The sequence below is a fragment of the Dama dama genome, chromosome 5 (genome assembly GCF_033118175.1).
Source record: "Dama dama isolate Ldn47 chromosome 5, ASM3311817v1, whole genome shotgun sequence".
Lineage (NCBI taxonomy): Eukaryota > Metazoa > Chordata > Mammalia > Artiodactyla > Cervidae > Dama > Dama dama.
In genome coordinates, this window is record NC_083685.1 from 121,245,151 (window position 1) to 121,266,783 (window position 21,633).

The window sequence follows — 21,633 nt, forward strand, 5'->3', positions numbered from 1 at the left end:
ACATTCAAGTGCTGGGGTTCTGAAAAAAATACAGTATAACCCTACCCTTGAGAACCTACAGATGGTGGGAAAAACAATATAAACCAATAACTTCTTTTCTATGAGATGGGTTGGGAACATCCCCTAGAGAAGGAAATGGCAACCCACTCCAGTATTCTTGTCTGGGAAATCCCATGGACAGCGGAACCTGGCAGGCTACAGTCCATGGGGTTGCAAAGAGTCAGATACGACTTGGCAACTAAACAAAAAGAAGGAGAGACTATTCAAAATGATTACTGCAATGAAGGGGAGTTGACTACTGCCATAGGGAGAGTGCTCTGCTAATAGGCTGTAAGATCTGAGAGGATCTCTTAAATCAGTCACTTTAATACAGTGTGAGAAGTACTGTAAGAACACATGCAAAACAAAGGGACCTAAGACAGACAAGAAGGTGATTAATTCTGCAGGTAGAGAAAGGTATAGAGCGATGGGAATAAGTGAATTGAAAAGTGAGAAGCTGTCCTAAGAATCAACAGTAGCTTAGCATATACTTTTTGAGGGCTTACCACATGCCTGTTATGTTAATTGCTTTCCACGCATGATCTCAATTATTCCTCACCAAACTCTGAGTCAGGTATCAATATATTTCTGCTGAATTTTGACTAAAGGCTCTTCAAGTAAAGTGCAAAGATGCTGAGGCAGGAAGATGGCAGCTTTGGGAGCAGGCAGAGGGGCAAGGAGGGGGAAACACTGAAGCTGCAGAGCAGAAGTTTCTTTGTCAAGCTCTTCTTCAGCCAAGGCTTCCTGAGCTGTTGACTCCAAAGGAATGGTGGGTGCACTGTTCATTCATTCACATATCTATTTGAGCATTTTCTATGTGCCAGGCATCAAGCTAAGTGCCAAGGCTACAACTGGTGTGCAAGAGAGTACAGTTTCTACTGTTGTGGAATTTACATTCTGGCGCGGGAGACACACAGGCCAATTCTATCCCAGGCGATATAGAGGAATGAGAGGATGCTGGGAGCAACTCCTGGTCTTGTAGGACAAGGTGGGGGGCTTACTGGAGGACCTAAGAGATGAGGAGGAGTTAGACAGATGAAAAATATTCCAGGAGAGGAAACATCACTGCAAAGGTCAGGCAGGTAGATACAGCATGGAGTGCTTGAGGAAGCTGAAGTCCTCCTGAATGGGGAGTGGGTGATGAACGCAGGTGGTGGCCAGAGGTGAGCCTACTGTGAGTTACATTAAGCAGGGGTCAGATCATGAAGAACCTTTATGCCTTGTTAGTGAGTGTTACTTTTATTTATTATGCGATCACAGGATGGGCACTTAAGTGTTTTAAGTGGACTAGGTGGTGACTGCTCACATTTGCTTTTTAGGAAAACTGCTCTGTTGGCAGCATGGAGAAAGGACTCAGGGAAGATTCTGCCTGTCACCTATGTGAGAGGCGACAGTGGTACAGCCAGGGAAGGGGCAGCAGCGATACAGACAAGGCGACAGACTCCACTGATTTTAGGTGGTGGAAAAAATGTAGTTAGTGTGTGACCAGCTGAGGGCTATGGGAAGACAGAGATTTCTAGTGTCTTGGGCAACTTGGGGACATGTTGCTGTGGGTCCCTGAGATGGGGAGCAAAAGATGACAGCCAAACTTGGAGATCATGAGTTAATTTGGACTTAGGTCACAGGATCTAGTCAGTTTTTGTTCCCCTCCTCTTTTTACTAGAAAGCTTTCCAATTTATTAGTGAACTCCCACAATAGGAGAAGTGGGGCTCTACCCTGGCACTGTGTCCTGTCCAGAGCCCCGCCTCTCTCACTAATGCACCCGGGGACCCAGCGGTGCGGCCCCTGGCCAAAGTCCCCTAGGGGTTACCTCAAGCTCTGGGTAGCTGAGCACCACCAGGGAGGCGCAGGCGCTGCCACTGTCGTCCTTCACAAAAGACACGTCCACGCCCCCGACCCTCTGCAGGCCTGAGAAGGCGGGGTCCAGTTGCCAAGCCTCCGTGTCCTGGTCCACAACACGGGCCTTCAACAAGGCTTGCTCCCTGAGAGTAGAAACAGGTCCAGCGGGCCGCCCGGCCCAGAAGCCCCGCACCCCGCGGTCCAGCTGCGGCCGCCCTCACGCGGAGTCCAGGCCCGGGAGTTGGAGCTCTACCAGGGACCCTCCGGGTCTCGAAATCCCTCCCGCTCCTGGGACCCAGACGCGGTCCCGGAAGCTACAGCCCTTAAGCCCGCAAGCCAAAAGCAGGCCCAGGCCCCTGCGGCCCTAAGTCAGGGGTTATGAGGTCGGAGGTCCGCGGGGGACCACGTCGCTCCAATCCCTGGACTTTGCGCGTCCCCTGCCTCATTACCGTTTCCAGTCCAACAAGATTTCCTCAGGCGCTTTCCCAGCCGCCTTTCGGGCCATGGCGCTGCCCGGAGCAGCCCCTTCCTGTAGCGTCACTTCCGGAGCGCCGCGCGCAGGCGCCATGCCAGCGTCGTCGTCGTGGCGGCGTTTGCTGAGGCTCTTGGACACCGCCGTGTGGTGGCGGGAGGCTAGCTGGGCATTAGCTGCGCTGGAAGAGCGGCAGCCAGCCATCAGGGTTGGCCTTCTTCCGTAGCCGCGGGGAAAGGAAAGTCTTACCCCTCCAGAGCTTCTGACGGGATCTGAAAGTTACACTGACAAACACAGATCTGCAGGAGAAAAGCAAAGTGTACATATTTTACTGAGTTTCTCCGCATACCTGCTCACCTTGTCGCTTAGCTGGTAAAGAATCCACCTGCAATGCGGCAGACCTGGGTTGGGAAGATCTCCTGGAGAAGGAAAAGGCTACCCACTCCAGTATTCTAGCATGGAGAATTCCATGGACTGTATGGAGGTCGCCAAGAGTCGGACACGACTGATCGACTTTCACTTCTACACGTACAGGGAGGGGACATTTCACTGGTGAGTGGAGACCCAAAGAAGTGGCCAGAACGAAAGCTTTATCCTGTTAGAGAAAGAAACAGTGAATTTGTGAAGAACTGATAAGGCAAGAGAGGTTTGGACTGTGGGTAGTGAATACTGAAACCAGATCGAGCTTTCCTCACACAGCCTTCTTGGCCCTAAACCCCCTGCCTCTGGTGATAAGAATGTCCCTCCCCTTCCTGGGAGGGGCCCTTTCACCTGGGAGATTTGGAGCGAAAAATGGTTGAAGCAGGAGTGATTTTGCTGCTTCTGCCATGGTTTAAAATTTCTCTGGCTTAAGATCAATAGAGCAAGGTGCCATATTTTGGGGCAGTGTGTCCTGAACGCCATCACCAAGCATCTTCCGTTTCCGTGGTACCTTGACCTCAGTTTCAGTGACTCTTTTTGAGGCCAGGACACAGTCCTTAGTGGGTCCAGACTCATAAATTTGACCTGGTGGATCTTGGTGAGCAGAAAAACTAAATAGGGACAACCTGTGGGGCATTGACTGACCCTGCTTGTCAGTTGAGTCTCTTTCTGCTAGGTGTTGCACAAGATGCTGAGATTACAGCTTACTGATGGTAGAACTGCAGTTGTGTTAAGTGCTGACATGAAAATAATATGGGAGCCTCTTTAAACTGGTGGTAAAAGGAGACCCGAAGGTTGAGTACAAGAGAGCATTTTAGGCAAAGAGAACAGCACATGTAAAGGGCTGAGACAGCAAAGAGGTTAGTCTATTTGATGTACTGAAAGGTGACCAGCTAGGCTGAGGTGCAGCGATATAACCAGTGGTTTATGTTCTACTAGGGGAATTTGGAGAAGTATATGGATAAGTAATCTGAATATAAACCTCGAGAGGAAAATACAGGAGACTGGGACTGGAGTCTGAATTTTAGGAAAGGCTTCATATGGCATTGACCACTGGTGGGTCTGGAGATATGGGTAAGTTTTCAGCTAGGAGAGGGGATGAGGACTATTTCCTGAGCACTCACAGCAGACCAGGCACTGTGTTGCGATTTACCCACTCCCTCTTATTTCTCACCACAGCGCTGAGAGGTATTTTACAGATGGGGAAATTGAGAGGCAAAGAGGTCAAGTGGCTGGCCTGAAGTCAGACAGCAGACAAATGGGAGGGCCAAGAATTACTCTGGGGTCCACCTGGGCCTTACTCTGTGTCAGCCTTGTGTTATAGAGCAGACAGGATGCAGAGGGCTTTCGATCCGGTAATCCGGAGCCATTCACTGGCCTGTGGAGACGGAGACAGTTCTGGGGTGCTGAGGAGAGAGCAGTGGTCTGGATGGAGGTTCTGATGTGCTTCAGGGTATAGGCGTGGTGATGGGAGGGAATGCTGGGGAAAGTGGAACACTCCAAGTGGGTCTCGGTGTGAAGGAAAGGGAGCAGGGTTAAAAGCAGGCCTTTATAGGATGTGCAGTTACAGGGGTGGTTTCCGTGTGCTCCCATTGTGGCCTTTCCTCTCCAGTTTCTCTCTGCTGTTGCCCCAGATGGCTTCCTGAAATAATCCCAGCTCCTCAGAAGGAAGCACAGCCCTGCTGTCCTCAGAATACACTTCAGTCTGATGAAGTGTGAATCTTGTCAGCATTTGCTTTCTTGGGAGAAGGCACATTCCTGGTGTTTTTCCAGTTGGAAATGGGATTCATAATGTTTGAGCATGGGACTAATTAATAACTAGAGGAATTAGAAAAAGCGAAAAGCAATATAAATGCAAATCATGGCATGGATGGATGGTTATTCAGCTCAAGGCCTCAGGCTTTCTTCTTCTATTCATATGTCCTCATCTAGTGTCTTTCCAGGTCCAGCTGATACAGCGACCTTATACTTGGCAAGAACATATTAAGAGATGTAGCAGTGGCCCTGTGTGGGGCTGGACATGGGTAGCTTTACCTACTGAGCAAGGCCCTTTTTCACAGTGATTGTTTATCAGTATTAGTTTGTTTCCGAAGTGGAATTGCCTGAATCTGGGAGGAAATGAAATGGCTCGTGACTGTCTTAGTTAAAACACAATGAAATCCTATAGTCATTACTGTTATTTAGTCGCTAAGTCGTGTCTGACTCTCTGTGACCCCATGGACTGCAGCTTCCAGGCTTCCCTGTCCTTCAGTATCTCCAGGAGTTTGCTCAAACTCATGTCCCTAGAGTCGGTGATGCCATCCAACCATCTCATCCTCTGTTATCCCCTTCTCCTGCCCTCAACCTTTCCCAGCATCAGGGTGTTTTACAGTGAGTCAGCTCTTCCCCATCAGGTGGTAAAAGTATTGGAGTTTCAACTGCAGCATCAGTCCTTCCAGTGAGTATTCAGGGTTGATTTCCTTTAGGACTGACTGATTTGATCTTACTGTCCCAGGGACTCTCAAGAGTCTTCTCCAGCACCACAATTTGAAACCATCAATTCTTCAGCACTCAGCCTTCTTTTTGGTCCAACTCTCACATCCATATATGACTACTGGAAAAACCATAGCTTTAACTATGTGGACCTTTGTTGGCAAAGTAATGTCTCTGCTTTTTAATATTTTGTCTAGGTTTGTCATAGCTTTCCTTCCAAGGAGCAAGCGTCTTTTAATTTCATGGCTGCAGTCACCTTCTACAGTGACTTTGGAGCCCAAGAAAATAAAATCTGCCACTGTCTCAACTTTTTCCCCATCTATTTGCCATGAAGTGATGGGACTGGATGCCATGATCTTTGTCTTTTAGATGCTGAGTTTTAAGCTAGCTTTTTCACTCTTCTCTTTCACTCTCATCAAGAGGCTCTTTAGTTTCTCTTCACTTTCTGCCATAAAGGCTGTATCATCTGCATATCTGAGGTAGCTGGTATTTCTCCTGGCAATCTTGATTCCAGCTTGTGATTCATCCAGCCTGGCATTTTGCATGACGTACTCTGTATATAAGTTAACTAAGCAGGGTGACAATATATAGCCTTGACATAATCCTCTCCCAATTTTGAACCAGTCCATTGTTCCATGTTCAGTTCTAACTGTTGCTTTGGACCTGCATACAGGTTTCTCAGGAGACAGGTAAGGTGGACTGTTATTCCCATCTCTTCAAGAATTTTCTACAGTTTGTTGTAGTCAACACAGTCAAAGGCTTTAACATAGTCAATGAAACGGAAGTAGATGTTCTACTGGAATTCCCTTGCTTTTTCTATGATCCAGCGAATGTTGGCAATTTGATCTCTGACTCCTCTGCCCTTTCTAAATCCAGCTCATGCATCTGGAAGTTCTCAGTTCATGTACTGCTGAAGCTAGCTTGAAGGATTTTGAGCATTACCTTGATAGCATGTGAAATGAGCGCAACTGTACAGTAGTTTGAACATTCTTTGGCATTGCTTTTTGTTGGGATTGGAATGAAAACTGACTTTTTCCAGTCCTGTGGCCACTGTGGAGTTTTCCAGACTTGCTGACATATTGAGTGCAGCACATTATCAGCATCATCTTTTAGGATTTGAAATAGCTCAGCTGGAATTCCATCACCTCCACTAGCTTTCTTCATAGTTATGCTTCCTAAGGCCCACTTGACATGGGTGAAAGGTAAATAATTTACACACATAGTAAGGTCATAGAAAGAGAAGACAGTGATCAGTTGTGAAGCTTTTCAGGTTAAGTCACCATCATCCTAGTGACTGTTTCTGTTTGGGCTGAAAGCAGAAGGAACTGTGCAGTATGTGAAGTCCAGAAAAATGAATATGAATGGAAACAAGAATGAGTAAGCTGGAGGGGAAGGTCAGGCAGGGTCAGTGGGAAGCTAAGGAGGAAGGGAAGGTGGGTGGACTTGACAGACCGGGGGCAGCAGGGGGCACATCTGTGAACCAGCACCTCCTCTTACTATGGTTCCGGACCATGGGTTCTCTCCTGGAGGCACCCCTTCTTTTTAGAAGAGAAAATGCAGTTTTCCCCTAGTGCAGTGTTTTGCCAATTGAATGAAAGTGGGCTGCTGGAACCCGATTGTTTCTTGCTCATGTGTCTTTACTTCCTTTTCCTGAGGAGATGCTTCCCCAAACCACAATCAGCTCCCTGCCAGAGTCAGCGCTTACTCTTCATTGGCTGGAGCTCTGCTTCCTCCTGGAAAATCCTGTCAGGCAGGGAGTGAGAGGGCAGCCTTCTGGGCGAAGCTTTGGCCCTGAGCCTGCAGACCAGGGAGCGGTGTGACGCTCCGCGTCAGCTCTGCTGCCGTTTTCTCCAGAGGAAGTTTACCCTGTTACATTCTAAACCAGAGCCACGTTTTCTGTCCAGAACCTTCCACTTTTTGGACACCCCTGCAAGGACATTTCCACAAACACATGGAACCATTCCCCAAAGTCTCTTCCCCAGAGAGGATTCTTTAGTAAGTTTATTGAAACAGGTATGACAAGTATAACAAAATTTACATCTGCCTGTGCTAGACCAGTATATTTCTGTACAAACAACAAGATAGTTAGCTAATGACAATTAACACTTTGAAAGCATAACATACAACAACATATCTTCTTCACCCCTCCAAAAAAAAAAACACCTTCATAACAGCGGGGAAAAAAATTCTCCCCTGCCCCCCAAAGGAGGTGTTCATGGGTTGGCCAGCTCCATCCCAATTCTGAGGTATCAAAGGAGTTCCAAGTGCAAACTGAAGTGATGAACAAGCAACTCCCCCACTCCCACATCCATTAAACACACAATCTAGGAAATGGATGTCCTCGTGGAGTGCCTTTGCATAGAATTATTAGATAAAGATAGGTTACTATATACAAGTGGATATGGTACCAGATCCTAGGTCCCTGTGCTCCCCTTCCTCAACCACAGTGAAGACAAATCACAATAATGAAAATGGAGCACAGATTGTTCTACAGCTCCCTCCGGTGGTGCTGAAGAGCCTACGTTGTCCTTGGCAAGCGTTTTCTATTTTTGTAGCTCTCACCATTCTGTGGCCTCATTTCAAGCTGACTGAGACATCATCTTATTCAGGATGTGTATGAAAGACATTTACCTCTGACTTGTAAACAACTGTTGTCTCAGGGCTAACAGGTGCCGAGCTACCCAGGAACAGGAATTAGTCCAGAGAGGTCAGAAGCACCAAGTAGATTTTGAAAAAACGACACAGCACTTAGAGTGAGAACAGCAGCACAAGACTGGGGTGCGCTGACTATTCTCTCTCCTTTATCAGAAACTTGACTGGTGTATATTCTGAGTCTGTTTCTGTGCCTTGACTGAGACCCAAAGAAAGGAGCAGTAGTCATACACTTGGGGACATCAAGACCACGCTAAAAACTCACGTTTATTTAGCAGAATCCTACAGAAGCAAAAACTTCCCCCAGAAATGCCAGAATGCCAGAACCATGCCTTTGATCCAACTTTACACTGATCAACTTTCACTTAGAATTTTCTAGAATACTAGAACTGGCAAGAAATCTGGCCTTCACTCCAGTCCCTTCATTTTGTAGACGTGGAAACTAAGTCACCAACAGTGTCCTTGACTCTTGGCCCAGCGCTCTTCACAATGAAAGCTTTGGGGCTCTGACCCTTGAAATTTGGCAGTGAATCATTTGTGGGCATGGGTGAGGGCTGGCTAGTTTGGCATCAAGGCACTCGCAGAATGGCCTGACTTGTATTTGTATCTTCTTGGAGACCTAGAAGTACTTGTATAATTCTCTGAATTTAAAGGAATGGAACAAGGAAGAAAGCCAGCTTCTCCTTTGTGACTGCAGAATAAACTAGAAAAGAAGACAAAAATTAATAACCTTATTTTCCGGTCCCTCTCAGCAGGCAGTGGTCTGAGGAAGAAGGGGCTGGTGTGCTGGGTACACGCACGGTAAGACACAGGACACCTGGGGCACAGGTTGTATGTGTGAAGCTGAGAAGCTATTTTTCGGTCTCTCCCAGAGGACGGTGCTTTATTCCAGTTCCATATAATCTTCAGTTCTCACTTCCCAATGAATGGTATTCAGAATATGAGGAGATAAGTTTCTGAATGTTCTTGAAACAAGTTTGGCTCTCAAGAAGCTGTCAGCCAGCACAGCACATCTTGGTCTCAAATTTAGTGCTGTGCCCACAGCTTTCCTTCTAAGCACCCACCCGTGAGGGAAGAGCCTTCTCTGCCCAAGTCCCCTGTAGAGACAGGAAACAATTCTATCTCATCTGTCGATTCCGTTTCAGTTCAGCAGCCATTTTCCACACAGCGACACAATTGGAAAGCAGTATCTCTTCTGGGAACTGAGATTCCATTTCAGGAGGAATTTCACTGTCTTTAGTCTCCATGTAGCTCACCAGTGTATCTCTCAGGCTGAAAAACCAAGGAACAATAGACAGCGTTAAACAGTCATGTGACATAAGGAGTCATGTGATCACTGGTCAGTTTTTCAGGTCATCACAGGACTAAAGTGCTCATTAAGGCCGGTAATACTGAGAGTCAGTTTAAAGACAACTAACTGCTGGCTCAGTGGTTAAGAATCTGCCTACAATGCAGGAGACCTGGGTTCAATCCCTGGGTTGGGAAGATCCCCTAGAGAAGGGAATGGAAACCCACTCCAGTATTCTTGCCTGGAGAATTCCATTGACAGAGGAGTCTAGTGGGACACAGTCCATGCGGTCGCAAAGAGTTGCACACGACTGAGCCCATGCAGCTGATCCGCTGAGTTACTTACCTGGCACTAGAATCCTGGCTTCAGGGATTTAGTGCATCCCTGCTGCTCCCCACCCTGGACTGCACCTACTCTACAGGAAGGATCTCCCCTTGATAAGGGCCCAGCCAGATGGTTCTAAGAGCTCTAGTAATACATCTGCTATACAAAACACAAAGCCTCACCATTCAAACAAAGCTTCTAGTCCAGTTCATGATTTGTTTAACAAAGATCATAAATTCTCTAGGAAGAGATATTCTTTCCTTACACTAAAAATTCTGGGATAACAAAGATTTCTTAAATAAGTTCAAAGAATACAAATGTAAATAGGCATATGCTACATAGCATAATGGAGGAAAATGGCAATTATGAAGCCCTGAGGAAAACTGGAGTTTATCTATTTAGAAAAACAATAAAGTGAAAATCCCTTCCTCAGACCACACATTAAAGCACAAGGAAAAAACACGGGAGAATATTTTATAACCTTGGGACAGGACCCTTAGAGGTACATCTTCCTAGAGTCCTCATAGGAAAAATCTCTCAGATTTGGCTTCATAAAATTAAAGACTGAGATACAGCCTTTGTAACATACCAGATAAAATATGAAGAAAAATACACATAGTCCAAAAGAAAACTAATCAAGAGGCAGTTTGGAGGAAGATACACAAATGGCTGATAAATATTTTCAGCCTTACCAGTAAATGGGAAAATATAAGCAAAAATGAGATACCATTTTGGGGCCATTAGATTGTTAAAAATACGAAAGATGGATAATATACAGTGTTGGGTATTCTTTATACGTTGGTGTAGCTTTTTCTATCAAAGTTAAAATGCACATCTCTCTGACATAGGGAGACCACTACTCATAATGCAAACATAGGACTTTTGCAGTTGATAATGGTTAATCGGACTTTCCTGATGGCTTGGGGTAAACAATCTGCCGCAATGCAGGAGATGCGGGTTTAAGAAGTGGGAAATGACAACCCACTCCAATAATCTTGCCTGGAGAATCCCATGCACAGAGAAGCCTGGCAGGCTACCATTCATATGGTTGCCAAAGAGTTGGACACGACTTACTGACTAAACAACAATGGTATATCAGCAGGAAACCAAATTCTGCAGTAAGACAACAATTTCCATGATTATGGAAGATCTTGGGAGACATGGCAGAATGTTGTATGTGTGCCTTGCTTGGCAGCCTTGCAAGCCCCTACCTCCACTCAGGGTTGAAACTCTCTGCAGTCTTGGGGTTCTTTAGCTTTAAGATCATCATTTCGTGAAGCTCCAGGAGGAAAGCATCCAGGCCAATCTGATTTAGGAAGGTGTTGAGCAGCTTAGCATTTTCAGGGCTGAGATCAGCTTTGTACCTTGGGATGATTTCCCCAAATGGCTCCTGGAATGAAATAAGAACAAATGATACATGGAAGCCTGGAAAGGGAATGTGCAGCTCCCTGGGTCCAGGCGGAGAGGAAGAGGCCAGACTCACTTTTCCCAGGCGAAGTAGCAGTTCAGACTTGTGGGCAGAGAGGAACTGCCAGAGGGCGATGGTATGTTTTAACTGGCATATGTTTAAGGCCTGAAAGAGAACAGAACTCTTGAATATGAGGCCCTGCTTTCATTTGGCCCTGCACTGATTCCATCTCCTTCACTACGGAGGCCACCTCTGCTTCATCCACTAATTTCCTGCTTCGACTCTGAAAGGTCTCTGAAAGCCTTCTCCCACCGCAGCATCTCAGGGTCCACCAGCAGCACGCAGTCTGCACACACACCTCAGCAGACTTGTGCTTCCAAACTCTGTACATTCCGAGTACATCTCTGCATCTCCTGTCACTGTGTTCTGTTTACAATGTAGACTGGCTGGGGAACGAGGTATTTTCACCTCCCCTCCTTTTCAGGGGCTGCCTAGATTGGTACTCCCTGGGGCGTGGTATCCCAGTAGGAAGTAGGGAGACGATAGAGGGGACAATGCTGATTTCCTTTGGAAGAGGCCAGACACGAGACCTACCTTTGAAACCAGTGAGGTCGGATCGCCCATCTTCAGCATGTCTTGGATATACACATTTAAGTGCATGTTTGGATCCCCACCAGCTGTGCTCAGAAACCCCAGCGTGACTTCTATGGCAGACAGAGCTTCACAGGCGTCACTGTAGGACTGCAGTTGTCCTCTGATGGCAGTGATGGCCACATTGGGGAGGGGACTCTAGGAAGTCAAACGCAGGATAGGGTCCACAGTTGGGGCATGCTGTGCACCGCCACCCTGTAAGAGTCTTATCTTCATCACTGCCAAGGCCACAGAATGGGACAGGCTCTCTGACAGCAGGAGTCTGCACTTGGTGCTTCTTGAGTGTCAGCAACATTCAGGTATGTTACAGAGAGAGAGATGAACTCATTGAATGGTCAAATCAACTTCGTGAGGATATGCATATGGACACACACATACACAGATACACAGCCCCCACAAACTCACACACACACATAAATCAGAAAAGCAGGAATAAGTAAGTTCTCTGGACCTTTGCCTCAGCATACACAGTCATGACAGCACTACTAAAAAACTACAAGCACAAGATTTCAACCTGTTAATGCTCAATGAGAAAACTTCTGCTGGGACTTCCCTGGTGGTCTGGTGGTTAAGAATCCTCCTTGCAATGCAGGGGATGTGGGTTCTATTCCTGGTTAGGGAACTAAGATCTCACATGCCACAGAGCAACTAAGCCTGCCTGCTGCAACTACTGACTGCGTGACAGGATCTCGTGTGCCACAACCAGTGAGTCTGTGCACCGCGGTGGGAGTGCCTTCATGATACGGTGATGGTCCCACATGCTGCAACTAGCACCCGAGGCAGCCAAAATAAATAAATACTTTAAAAAGATTCATGGGAAAAAAAAAAAAAACAAACTTTTGCTGATCCTGTGTGCCCTCTAGAAATATCACGGTGCTCAGAACAAAGGGAGGCCCTGAAACTCTTTGGTGCTCATGGCAAATGCCCTGAGTGAAGGCGGAAGAGTCCTAATATGGATGGAAACACTCTGGTAAGACAGAGGCACACGCAAATAAGGTTGATCATCACCTGTTGCATTTTGTTCTTGATGTCCATGAAGAGATGCTCATAGTTCCAGTCACGTCTGTATACCAGAGTGGGTATTCCCTAAAGTGAGAAAGAAAAAGACTGGAATGGAATTCACCGTGGAGGTTTCCATCAGATGACAATATATGCCTGAGTTGAGACTTGGTTGTAGTCCCAGGGATTTCAGTGCATCACCGGCAAGGCAGGCAGCTCCTTGTTGCCTCGTGATGTGTGTTTACCCTGTAAACTATGGAAACAGTGACACAATGAGGAACCCAGCCTGCCCCCCAGGACCAAGCAGATACTGTCACATGGTATTCTGTGGCCCTCAGACCACCAGTTGGAGCAGGCCATGAGGACATCGTGCTGACACTGAGCACAGACTGTGGACGAGGGGGCACGCAGCTGACAGAGCAGAATGAATTAAGGCTTGAGCTCAAACAGTTCACTGCCTAACTGCAGGCAGGGAGGAAGCATAAACAGAATGAAGTGCCACACCTTTGGACCTGGAAGCAACAAGCACAGGCCAGGTAAAGAACGGAACTGCAGGCTGCATTCAGGGAAGGGAGAGTGATCCAGCCTGTGCAGTCATGGGATTCAGTGCAGGGAAGTGGATGGAGAGATGCAGATCTGGATGTCAGAAATGTGGGCTAAGGAGCCTGAAGCCGGGGACTGGTTGGGACCTACTGCAGCAGTGGAGCTTAAGGACAGATGCTTTGAACTAGAGCAGCGGGCTGGTTGGTGAAACGCAGGCGCCTGATGGTAGAGATGACAGACTGTGTTTGCAGACTAAAGGAAAAGGGGGAAAACAATGAGGTTCAGTGTGGGTGGCTGGTGGTGCCATTAACTACGGCAGAGAAATCTGGACTAAGTCCACTGAGACCTGCAGTCACCCTTGGGTGCTGAGGCGTGGATCGGACGTATAGACAACTCTGCAGAGCCGTCAGCCCTGCATGCGGGCGTGGTCACAGATACTAGGAGTGTGGATGAAGGGTCCAGAGCATCCCTCCTCATTCTGAAACTGCTGTGATCAAAGCCACACTTGAGGCAACTTTTTCAAGACAGACACACAGACCACAGACATGTGGACCATGGACACGTGGGCCATGTCAATACAGCAGGTCAGCCTTGCCTTGAGGGTCAGCCTGGGCTTGCCCTGCAGGAAGCGGCTGATGATCTGGCGCTGGATCTTCTCCAGGTCAAACTCCTGCAAGGTCTCCCCGCCCTGCTGCACGTGGTACTGGCAGTTGGAGAGAATCAGTGGAATCAGGTCCCGCTCCACTTCGTAGCTGATGACGTGCAGGTCGGCAATCTCAGAGGCATCGATGGAGTAGCTGGAGACAGACAGACAGAGTTCAGGGTCCCAGTGAGATGCACATGGCCTGTCCATGCAGAGCCAGCTCCTGTCTGATGTTGCCGCAGGCTGTGCAGGTGAAGGGACATGCAAATCTGTGACACTTGTGAGCGTAGCTGAAGGGGTTTCTGTTCAAGAAGGACCTGAAGCCTGGCTTGCTGTCTCTAGGTCTGGTGACCCTATTTCCCTGTTTGTTCCCCTCAGAAATGACTTCCTGCGCTGAAAGGGCATCCCCTGATGTCAGCCTGCATGCTTACCTGTTATCTTCTTTGGAGAACTTCTCCACCGCATAGACAATTTCATTGTGCAAGTTAATCAAGTAGCTGACTAAGGCGGTGGAGCAGAGGCCCCGGCCCTGGCGGCGAGGCAGGATGACTTCCAAGTCAGTGTCCAGATCAAGGTCGGAGCTGCAGTAGTCTTTAGGTAGCTTGATCTCACCTTAAATGACAGAGGGGCAGTCACCTCCCTGCTGTTTCTTTCATAGCATCAGGACTGGGAGCCCACCATGGTGGGAAGGGGGGCAACGCAGAAGCCACCTCAACAGAACAGAGCTGGGAACCAAGAGTGCTTCTGTCTCCCACCTCTTTTATGTGCTGACAAGTTTCAAATAGTCTCAGCTCCTTTTTGATACTGAATTTGTAGACTCGAGAGGACTGAGGGGTTGCTCTTTCTGAAACGTTATGCACTCATCTCAGACACCCTCACCAAGAGTCCACAGATCCTGCATTAGAGACACACAGCCTGGTGCTGTGCACACACGGAACAGGCAGAGTCAGGCTGGAGAAAACAGGCCTGCAGAGAGGTGCTCCTGTAGTGTTTAGTATAAAGGGGATCTGACTTACCATTGGTCTCCAGCGATCGCCTCAGCTTGTTCCATGTTGACAGAAAGACAGTGACTCTACTGCAGGCTAACTTCTTCAGTCCATCTAGCAAACAAAACACTTTTTAAGAACTCCAAGATAACACCTAGTCCCATCTAGGTCAAACCAACAGAATTACTTGCTCTTTGACCCCCCAGCTTCATATCATCACCAACACACTCTAAATGCTGTTTAAACTAAAGCTGAGTTTGAGGAACCAGAGAGAGAGAGGGAGATTCTGGACTGCTACAGCAAAGCCTCTAATGTGTCCCAGGCATTCACAGCACCCACTGCTTCATGCTACAAACTTAGGGAACAGAACACACATTAGCCCTGACCTGGAGCCCCCGAGTTGGACCAATTCTTTGTACCACAACAGGGGTAGTCCTGATGCTCTGTGAGAGCAGAGCCTTACCTGAATCGTGACTGCTAATAAAACTTCGGATGGATCTGTATTCAGCTTCTGAAACATTCTGGAATCGTTTCACTAGATTCCTTTGCAGGGCCAAAATCTCGGGCAAGAATTTCACCAGTCTCAGCTCTGCCTCCTAGAGAAGGGAAGACCGCCACGAAAACTTTTTTTTTTTTTTTCTAGGAACACTTTTTAATGCACCTAGATAATGTTCCTGGGAATCAGACTTTGGGGCTGGCTCAGGCCATGTATTTGTAGTTTAATACGGTCAATGTGCCATTTTACATAACACATAGTACTTGAGAATGGTGAAAGGCAAGTACCTTTCACTTCCTTCAGCAAGTACTTAGCGACTGCTTACAATGTGTTGGCCAGTGTTCTACACTTCTTCAGTGTAATGGACCTGAGCACACCAGTGACAGATTACACAATGGCCTTCCCATCAGGAATCCATTTTCATTAACTGACCCACCAAAATTTCTGCATCATGTTACTTCTTCCTAGATTGCAAATACTGGTGCATGGAGGAAATGATTAGAAAATGTGTTTTAGAAAATAAAAATTCAAATGGATTAAAGTTAGGAAGAGTGTGTAATTCTGGCTCTGAAAGATATGATGCACACGTTACTGCTCTGTTCCCCTCCAATCCTACCACCAGCCTCACTCTGAATGGTTTAGGAACAGGGAAGACTTTTTGTTTGATTTCAGTTATGCATTCCCAACTGAAGTTTTTTCATTCAAGAGACACTCATTGGTGACTAACTGCTACAGGCAGTGGGGGGATGGAGTTGAACAGATAAATGAAAGATATTATTCTGTTCTTTCTTGCTGAGTGATTGGGAGAAACCCTCCTGGCCAAGTACTTTGCAGATTCCTACTAATTCCAATGCGTGGATATATTTCACCTGTGACTCTATGCTTCAAATGACTCGTACAGATGGATGTGTTTGGAGATCTCTACCCCTGGGTCTTCTGCCAGAGACATTTTATTCAAAAATCAAAGTAGTTTAATGGCTGTCCCACCCTCAGGACTGATCAGATTAAATGAGAGCAGGGTCTCCAGGTCTCCCGGGGACACGTAGGTGGCGGTCACGGTGAAGCAGCCGCACCTTCTGCAGAAACTTCCAGAGGATGGGCACTGACTCTTTGCCGTTCTTCTGCTCCACGATGTGCTGGAGGTGCTCGATGGTGATCCTTTTCCTGCAGCTCCACATCTTAGAGCAGTGAACCACGCTATTCTTGGGCAGGTGGGGCAGGAAGGTCACTGGGTCACCGTACACGATTCTGGCCACAGGGTTGGAGCTGATGCGCTCATCTTGGCTGATCTGAGCGTTCACTGCCAGGAGGGTTTTATCTAGATGCTACGTGAGGAAAGCGACATGGGATCTGGAAGTGAGATGCTAGGTTTTTGTCTCCTCAAACAGAATAAGTCTCAGACATCTATATTTTATTACCGTTATTTTAAATACTTCCTGACTTATATTTCCCAATGGGCTTAGTTACTCTCAGTAACATTCTTACCTGACAGGGTTTATTTCTCTGCCTCGTTTGCACCTTCTGCTATAAAAAGTAGTGGAGAGAAAATGACTGCCTGCGCTTTCTGGATTCCCAGTAATTCCTCAGCTTGATATACCAGCCTGCCTCGGGAGGGGACAGGATGGGGAAGGGGGCAACAGGAGGGTGGGGTGACTAAATAGAGAACACCTAAATCTGTGACTTAGCCTAGGGTTTCTTTCTCTAAGGGACACTTCCAGAACGGACAACAGACCAAGTGCTCAGCAGAGGCTGTGGAAACCCCTTCCCGCACCTTCCCAGAGAAAGTAGCCCCATAGCTACTCATCACTTACCTCTAGTTCATGCAGAATAAGAGTCTGAATAAGCTGTTCCCAGCTGTTCCTCTTTCCCCTGGTTGACAATTCGGCATCAAAATCTAAAGACCCTGTAAAGAAAAATGTGTATGTTACCCAAGAAACAAAAACCACAGCATTCTACATAAAACACTGAAGAAATGTTTAATTGAAAGAATGCTCCTTTTGGGAGCAGGGGTGGATATATTTTCCTAAAGTAACCTGAGCATTTAAAAATGTTTCCTGCTGCTACCACCAAACTCATGATCTTTGTGAAGATACTTCAAACTCTAAAATCTCTAACCCATGTAATTATCATCTTAAAGCCATTCTGAACAAAATTACTGAAAAGACAATACTTTAAATCAGAAGCCCAGGGGCAAAATAACAGTGACTAGTGGTACCACAGGTCTCAACTGCTGCCACCTGGGCTTGAAGACAGAGGCAGGACCCTGTGGGTGCATTTGATGCAGAATGCCATAGAAACTGTCAGCGTGCTTCTAGAATTTGGTCACTTTGTCAGTGTGATACTTGCTGAGCTTACCTAGTGTGAAACCACTCAGAATGAGAAACTTAAAATCAGATTTTGCTAAATGGAAAATATATATGGATGCTGAGTGAGCGAAAGTCGCTCAGTTTGTCTGACTCTTTGCGATACCATGGACTCTACAGTCCATGGACTTCTCCAGGCCAGACTACTGGAGTGGGCAGCCTTTCCCTTCTCCAGGGGATCTTCCCAGCCCAGGGATTGAACCTAGGTCTCCTGCATTGCAGGCAGACTCTTTACCAGCTGAGCCACAGGGAAGCCCATACGGATGCTGGTTTCTGACAAAAAAAGCTCCTGAAGAGGAAATGGATTTTCTTGTCATGTCACAGATCTTTTTATTGCCATTGTTATTTTAAATAACATTGTCATTAGAGTGGTAATTTAAAAAGATTTTTGCAAATAACCTAAAAGAAAACAAAACTATTCTTCCACCACTCGGAGACAGCCCTCTCACTAACTTGTCTTACAGACCTTTTCTTTCTCAGTGGACTTTAACTTTAAAACTAGAAAATGAGCTTAATAGTTGTTAGCCTACTTTTACATGTGACAAATTGTGGATGCATATACATATTAAATGTCAGTCCACGAATGCAGTATTGTTTCAGGAAAAGAAGATGCTGCCCCCGCCCCGGAAAACAAAACAAAACAGATATCCAACAGAAAGAGACCAAGTTCCAAGCGCTCATCAAACATTAGTCTCTTTGATGTTTCTTTAATGCACGTCGCTTCTTTTGGATGCCGTATGTTCCCCATGCAGTGGCTGAACTACATCCAAGGCTGACTTTTGAAACTAACGCCTCCCAAATACACTCGCACCAGCAGGGGGTCAGTGGAAAGGCCAGGCAGGTGCTCCCCTCCCCGACTCTCTGGAAAGTGCAGGTCTTCCTGCTCGCCCCTCATCTCCTCTGGGGTGGAGGAGTGCCCTGCTCCCCACGCTGGCTGAGCCCCCGCCCCCGGCCCCGGGCCCAGCTCCTCACCGCGGCCCTGCTCTCGGAGGAGGCGGCGCAGGACGAGGTGCACCACGCCGGCGGCCTCGTCCGCGCTCCTCCCCACCATGTCCGTCAGCTGCTCCAGGTCTCTCTGGATGTGCTGCTGCAGAAACCCTTTTGGGTCCCTCACTGGAGGTTTGATGATGTTCATCAAGTCCTGTGGGGGCAAGAGGACAAAATGTCAAGCAAGGTCTTGTTTGAGGAGGGGACGGCAAGTTCAGGAGAGGTCAGGAGTGGTGAAGAGCCAGTTCCAAGCCAGAGGACAGTCTCTAGGAGGGATGTCAGCGTGATTCAAACTGTAGAGGCGACAGAAAACCGAGGAGCAGAAATGAAGGTGGTCTGAAAACGACTGCCTTCTATATTGTCAATGTGAAATAAAGAACTTTAAAAACCTAAACTTTTTGCTCTCAAGGTTAATTAACTTAGATAAAATGCAGCATGCTATTTCTTTCTTCCCCAGAGTCACAGCAAAGACACAGGTAAAATCACGGTGATTTTAGCCTCTCCATTCTCAGGTGTGGACCGGAGACACTTAGCTATTCAGAAAAAACTGACTTTACATCATCTGACAAGTAGTTCCCCTTACCACCATAGGCCACAGTGGGAAAAATTAAGATGTGTGAATTTTACATTATGTTCTGTGTTAGGTAACAATGACTTACTCAAAATCCACAGGGGGTGGCTAGGTCTTTTAATTTTATTTTTTTCAACTATTAAAAATGATTTATTAAAATTTTTCATGATTTATTAAAATTTAAAAGTCAACGTACAAATTACAAGAATGACAAAAATTGAGACTAAAATGGTATAAATAATACTAAATTTTTAATTTCAATTTTTATTTTAATTAAACCTTTTAAAATACTTTTATATAAATTTGTAATTCTAATGTTCGATATCCATCTAATTGTCAAAGAATTGGTATCAGGCTTCAATATGTTTCATCTAGACCTACATGCACAAATGTAGGTTAATAAGATTTGTTTTATATTGTAAAGCATTCTTCATTTGTTACTACTGCCAATACAATTACTAATTCATGAGAATCCTGTGAACCACAAATTGGAACTTCAAAGAGGAGTAAGAAAATAGTTCCTTATTTCTACTGGGAAAGGATACTTAGTTATCAGAGAAGCAATACATTCATACTCTCTGAAAGGAAAGAGTAGACAAATTCATTGATCTGTCTATCCCCTTATCCAAGTACTTCTGCATTCAGATCTTCCCCACACTCCCTAAGTAGTTTCTGCTTCTGATGTCAGTAAGGGCACAACACACAAACCTCACAGCATGCAAACACAGGAAGCAGTCTTGTGTTCCAAGGGGCAAAATCAGAGAACTCGAGCGGAACAGGGTTAGCCACAATGAAACCAAGCAGGACCCTGCAGGGCCTTCCCAGGAACTGGGTAGGGTTTTTTAGATGAAAGGATTCACTATGAAAAACTACCATAGAAACCAGTACAAGATTGGGCAGTACAGTGTGCTACCTGGGGACTCTGGGTGGCTCCCAGAAGCATCGCCAAATGAGTGAGTAGCCGGATGAGAAGGAAGACCACGGGGGACATCTCTCGGTCAGATATCACGGCCACACCTCTGGGTGGTGGGCTTCCCAGCACATGGCCAGTTTGAGTTCTGTCCGTGGTGTCACTGGAAAGGACAAGAGAAGACAGGGTGAAGGCTGAAGAAGACCATTTCTTCTGCCTCTAGGGGCACACTTCAGAGTCTTAGGACCTAGAGACCAGGTTCACGGTTTTGAAGAAAATGATGCTGAAATTTATTTATTCTTTTAAGCCTAGACCACTTTTCTGAGGCTTTTTCTTTATAGACAGGCCCTTCTGGCTGACCAAAATTCCACAACAGTGTAAAGTGTTTGTGAGACTAGCCGGGGTGGGGGTGGGGTCGTGGGGAGGGGCAGCATAATGGTAGGGGGTTTGAGGTACAAACTATTATGTATAAAATAAGCTACAAGGATATATTGTACAACACAGGCAATATAGCCAATATTTTATAACTATAAATGGAATATAGCCTTTAAAATCGTGAATTACAATACCGCACACCTGTAATTTATATAGTATTGTACATCAACTTCAGTAAAAAAAAGAAAATAAGCTTTTCTGAGAAGCAGCCCTGAGGTGACCTCTAACATTAGTTCAGCATTCACTTGACCCAGAAAACCCCACAAAATCATGCAAATCAAGATTCACTTTAAGAACATTGGTGAACCACCCCGACCATTGAGGGGATGCGTATCTGAAAAGCCACCAAGTATCCGAGGACGTCACTTAGCAGTGCACAGGACAAACTGGGGCTGAAGGCAGGGTTGGTGGCCCAAAATCAGTGCTGAATTTTTACTGCACGTGCTCAAAAATGCAGAGAGTGATGCTGAACTGAAGGACTTAGATGTAGATTATCTTGCTTATTGAGCACAGCCAGGTAAACAAAACCCCCAAATGCGGCACAGGACTTACAGAGCTCAGGGTTGGATCAACCCCTCCATGAGCTCTCCCCGCCACACTGAGATGATCCTTTCTGAAAAAGAACAGACTGTTCCTAAACCAGAAGAGGGGGTTGCACAGAAGAAAAAGATATCCCAGAAGAACCTGAAGAAACAAAAACTTAAGGTATGGGAATAAATGCTGCAAAAAATAAATGCAAATAATAATAGTGAAATAAAATCATTATCAAAACAAAACTGACTGTTTGTGCTATTCCTGGGGCCATATGTCAGGATGGCGGTTTGGACCTGCTTCTTGCCCTGAATCAGTGGGAGAGCGGCAGGCAGGCAAAGGACAGAGTCTGGAGTAACTGACATTAACATGGAAATATATACACACTGGTCTCCTTCTCCCACATTAAAAACTAGGATCCAATCTCTGCAAAGGATTTGGCATCACACCCAGATGGGAGGTGCAGTGTGATGGCTATGTTCAGTTGAAATGATACTGGAGATTCTAGGACATTCTAATAGTTTATGGAGATAACAGGTTAGAATATTTTAAACTGTAACAGCACCAAAATAGCTAGACTATAAGATCAATGTAGAGAGGTCA

At 46.4% G+C, this 21,633-nt stretch overlaps 2 protein-coding genes across 16 annotated transcripts in view; both read right to left on the reverse strand.

The window, feature by feature from the left end:
* ENDOV (endonuclease V) overlaps positions 1-3,145 on the reverse strand; it is a 104,053-nt gene extending 100,908 nt beyond the window's left edge. For 4 of the 15 annotated variants that reach the window (XM_061144575.1, XM_061144584.1, XM_061144583.1 and 1 more), the window contains exons 1-2: positions 2,329-3,141; positions 1,851-2,022 (exon numbers count right to left, since the gene is read on the reverse strand). In XM_061144575.1, coding sequence (XP_061000558.1) covers positions 1,851-2,022; positions 2,329-2,555 — 399 coding nt within the window. In that variant the 5' untranslated portion in view covers positions 2,556-3,141. Of the gene's footprint in view, positions 1-1,850; positions 2,023-2,328 lie in introns of all 15 variants that reach the window. The other 11 variants (XM_061144586.1, XM_061144587.1, XM_061144585.1 and 8 more) reach the window with 7 other exon arrangements.
* A 4,068-nt stretch (positions 3,146-7,213) lies between these two features.
* LOC133057717 (E3 ubiquitin-protein ligase RNF213-like) overlaps positions 7,214-21,633 on the reverse strand; it is a 121,061-nt gene continuing 106,641 nt past the window's right edge. Inside the window, exons 54-66 of the mRNA XM_061144570.1 lie at positions 20,068-20,227; positions 18,569-18,737; positions 17,045-17,136; positions 16,307-16,558; positions 15,201-15,333; positions 14,768-14,851; positions 14,183-14,363; positions 13,704-13,905; positions 12,575-12,652; positions 11,510-11,704; positions 10,991-11,080; positions 10,719-10,897; positions 7,214-9,167 (exon numbers count right to left, since the gene is read on the reverse strand). Coding sequence (XP_061000553.1) covers positions 9,014-9,167; positions 10,719-10,897; positions 10,991-11,080; positions 11,510-11,704; positions 12,575-12,652; positions 13,704-13,905; positions 14,183-14,363; positions 14,768-14,851; positions 15,201-15,333; positions 16,307-16,558; positions 17,045-17,136; positions 18,569-18,737; positions 20,068-20,227 — 1,969 coding nt within the window. The 3' untranslated portion in view covers positions 7,214-9,013. The remainder of the gene's footprint in view (positions 9,168-10,718; positions 10,898-10,990; positions 11,081-11,509; positions 11,705-12,574; positions 12,653-13,703; positions 13,906-14,182; positions 14,364-14,767; positions 14,852-15,200; positions 15,334-16,306; positions 16,559-17,044; positions 17,137-18,568; positions 18,738-20,067; positions 20,228-21,633) is intronic.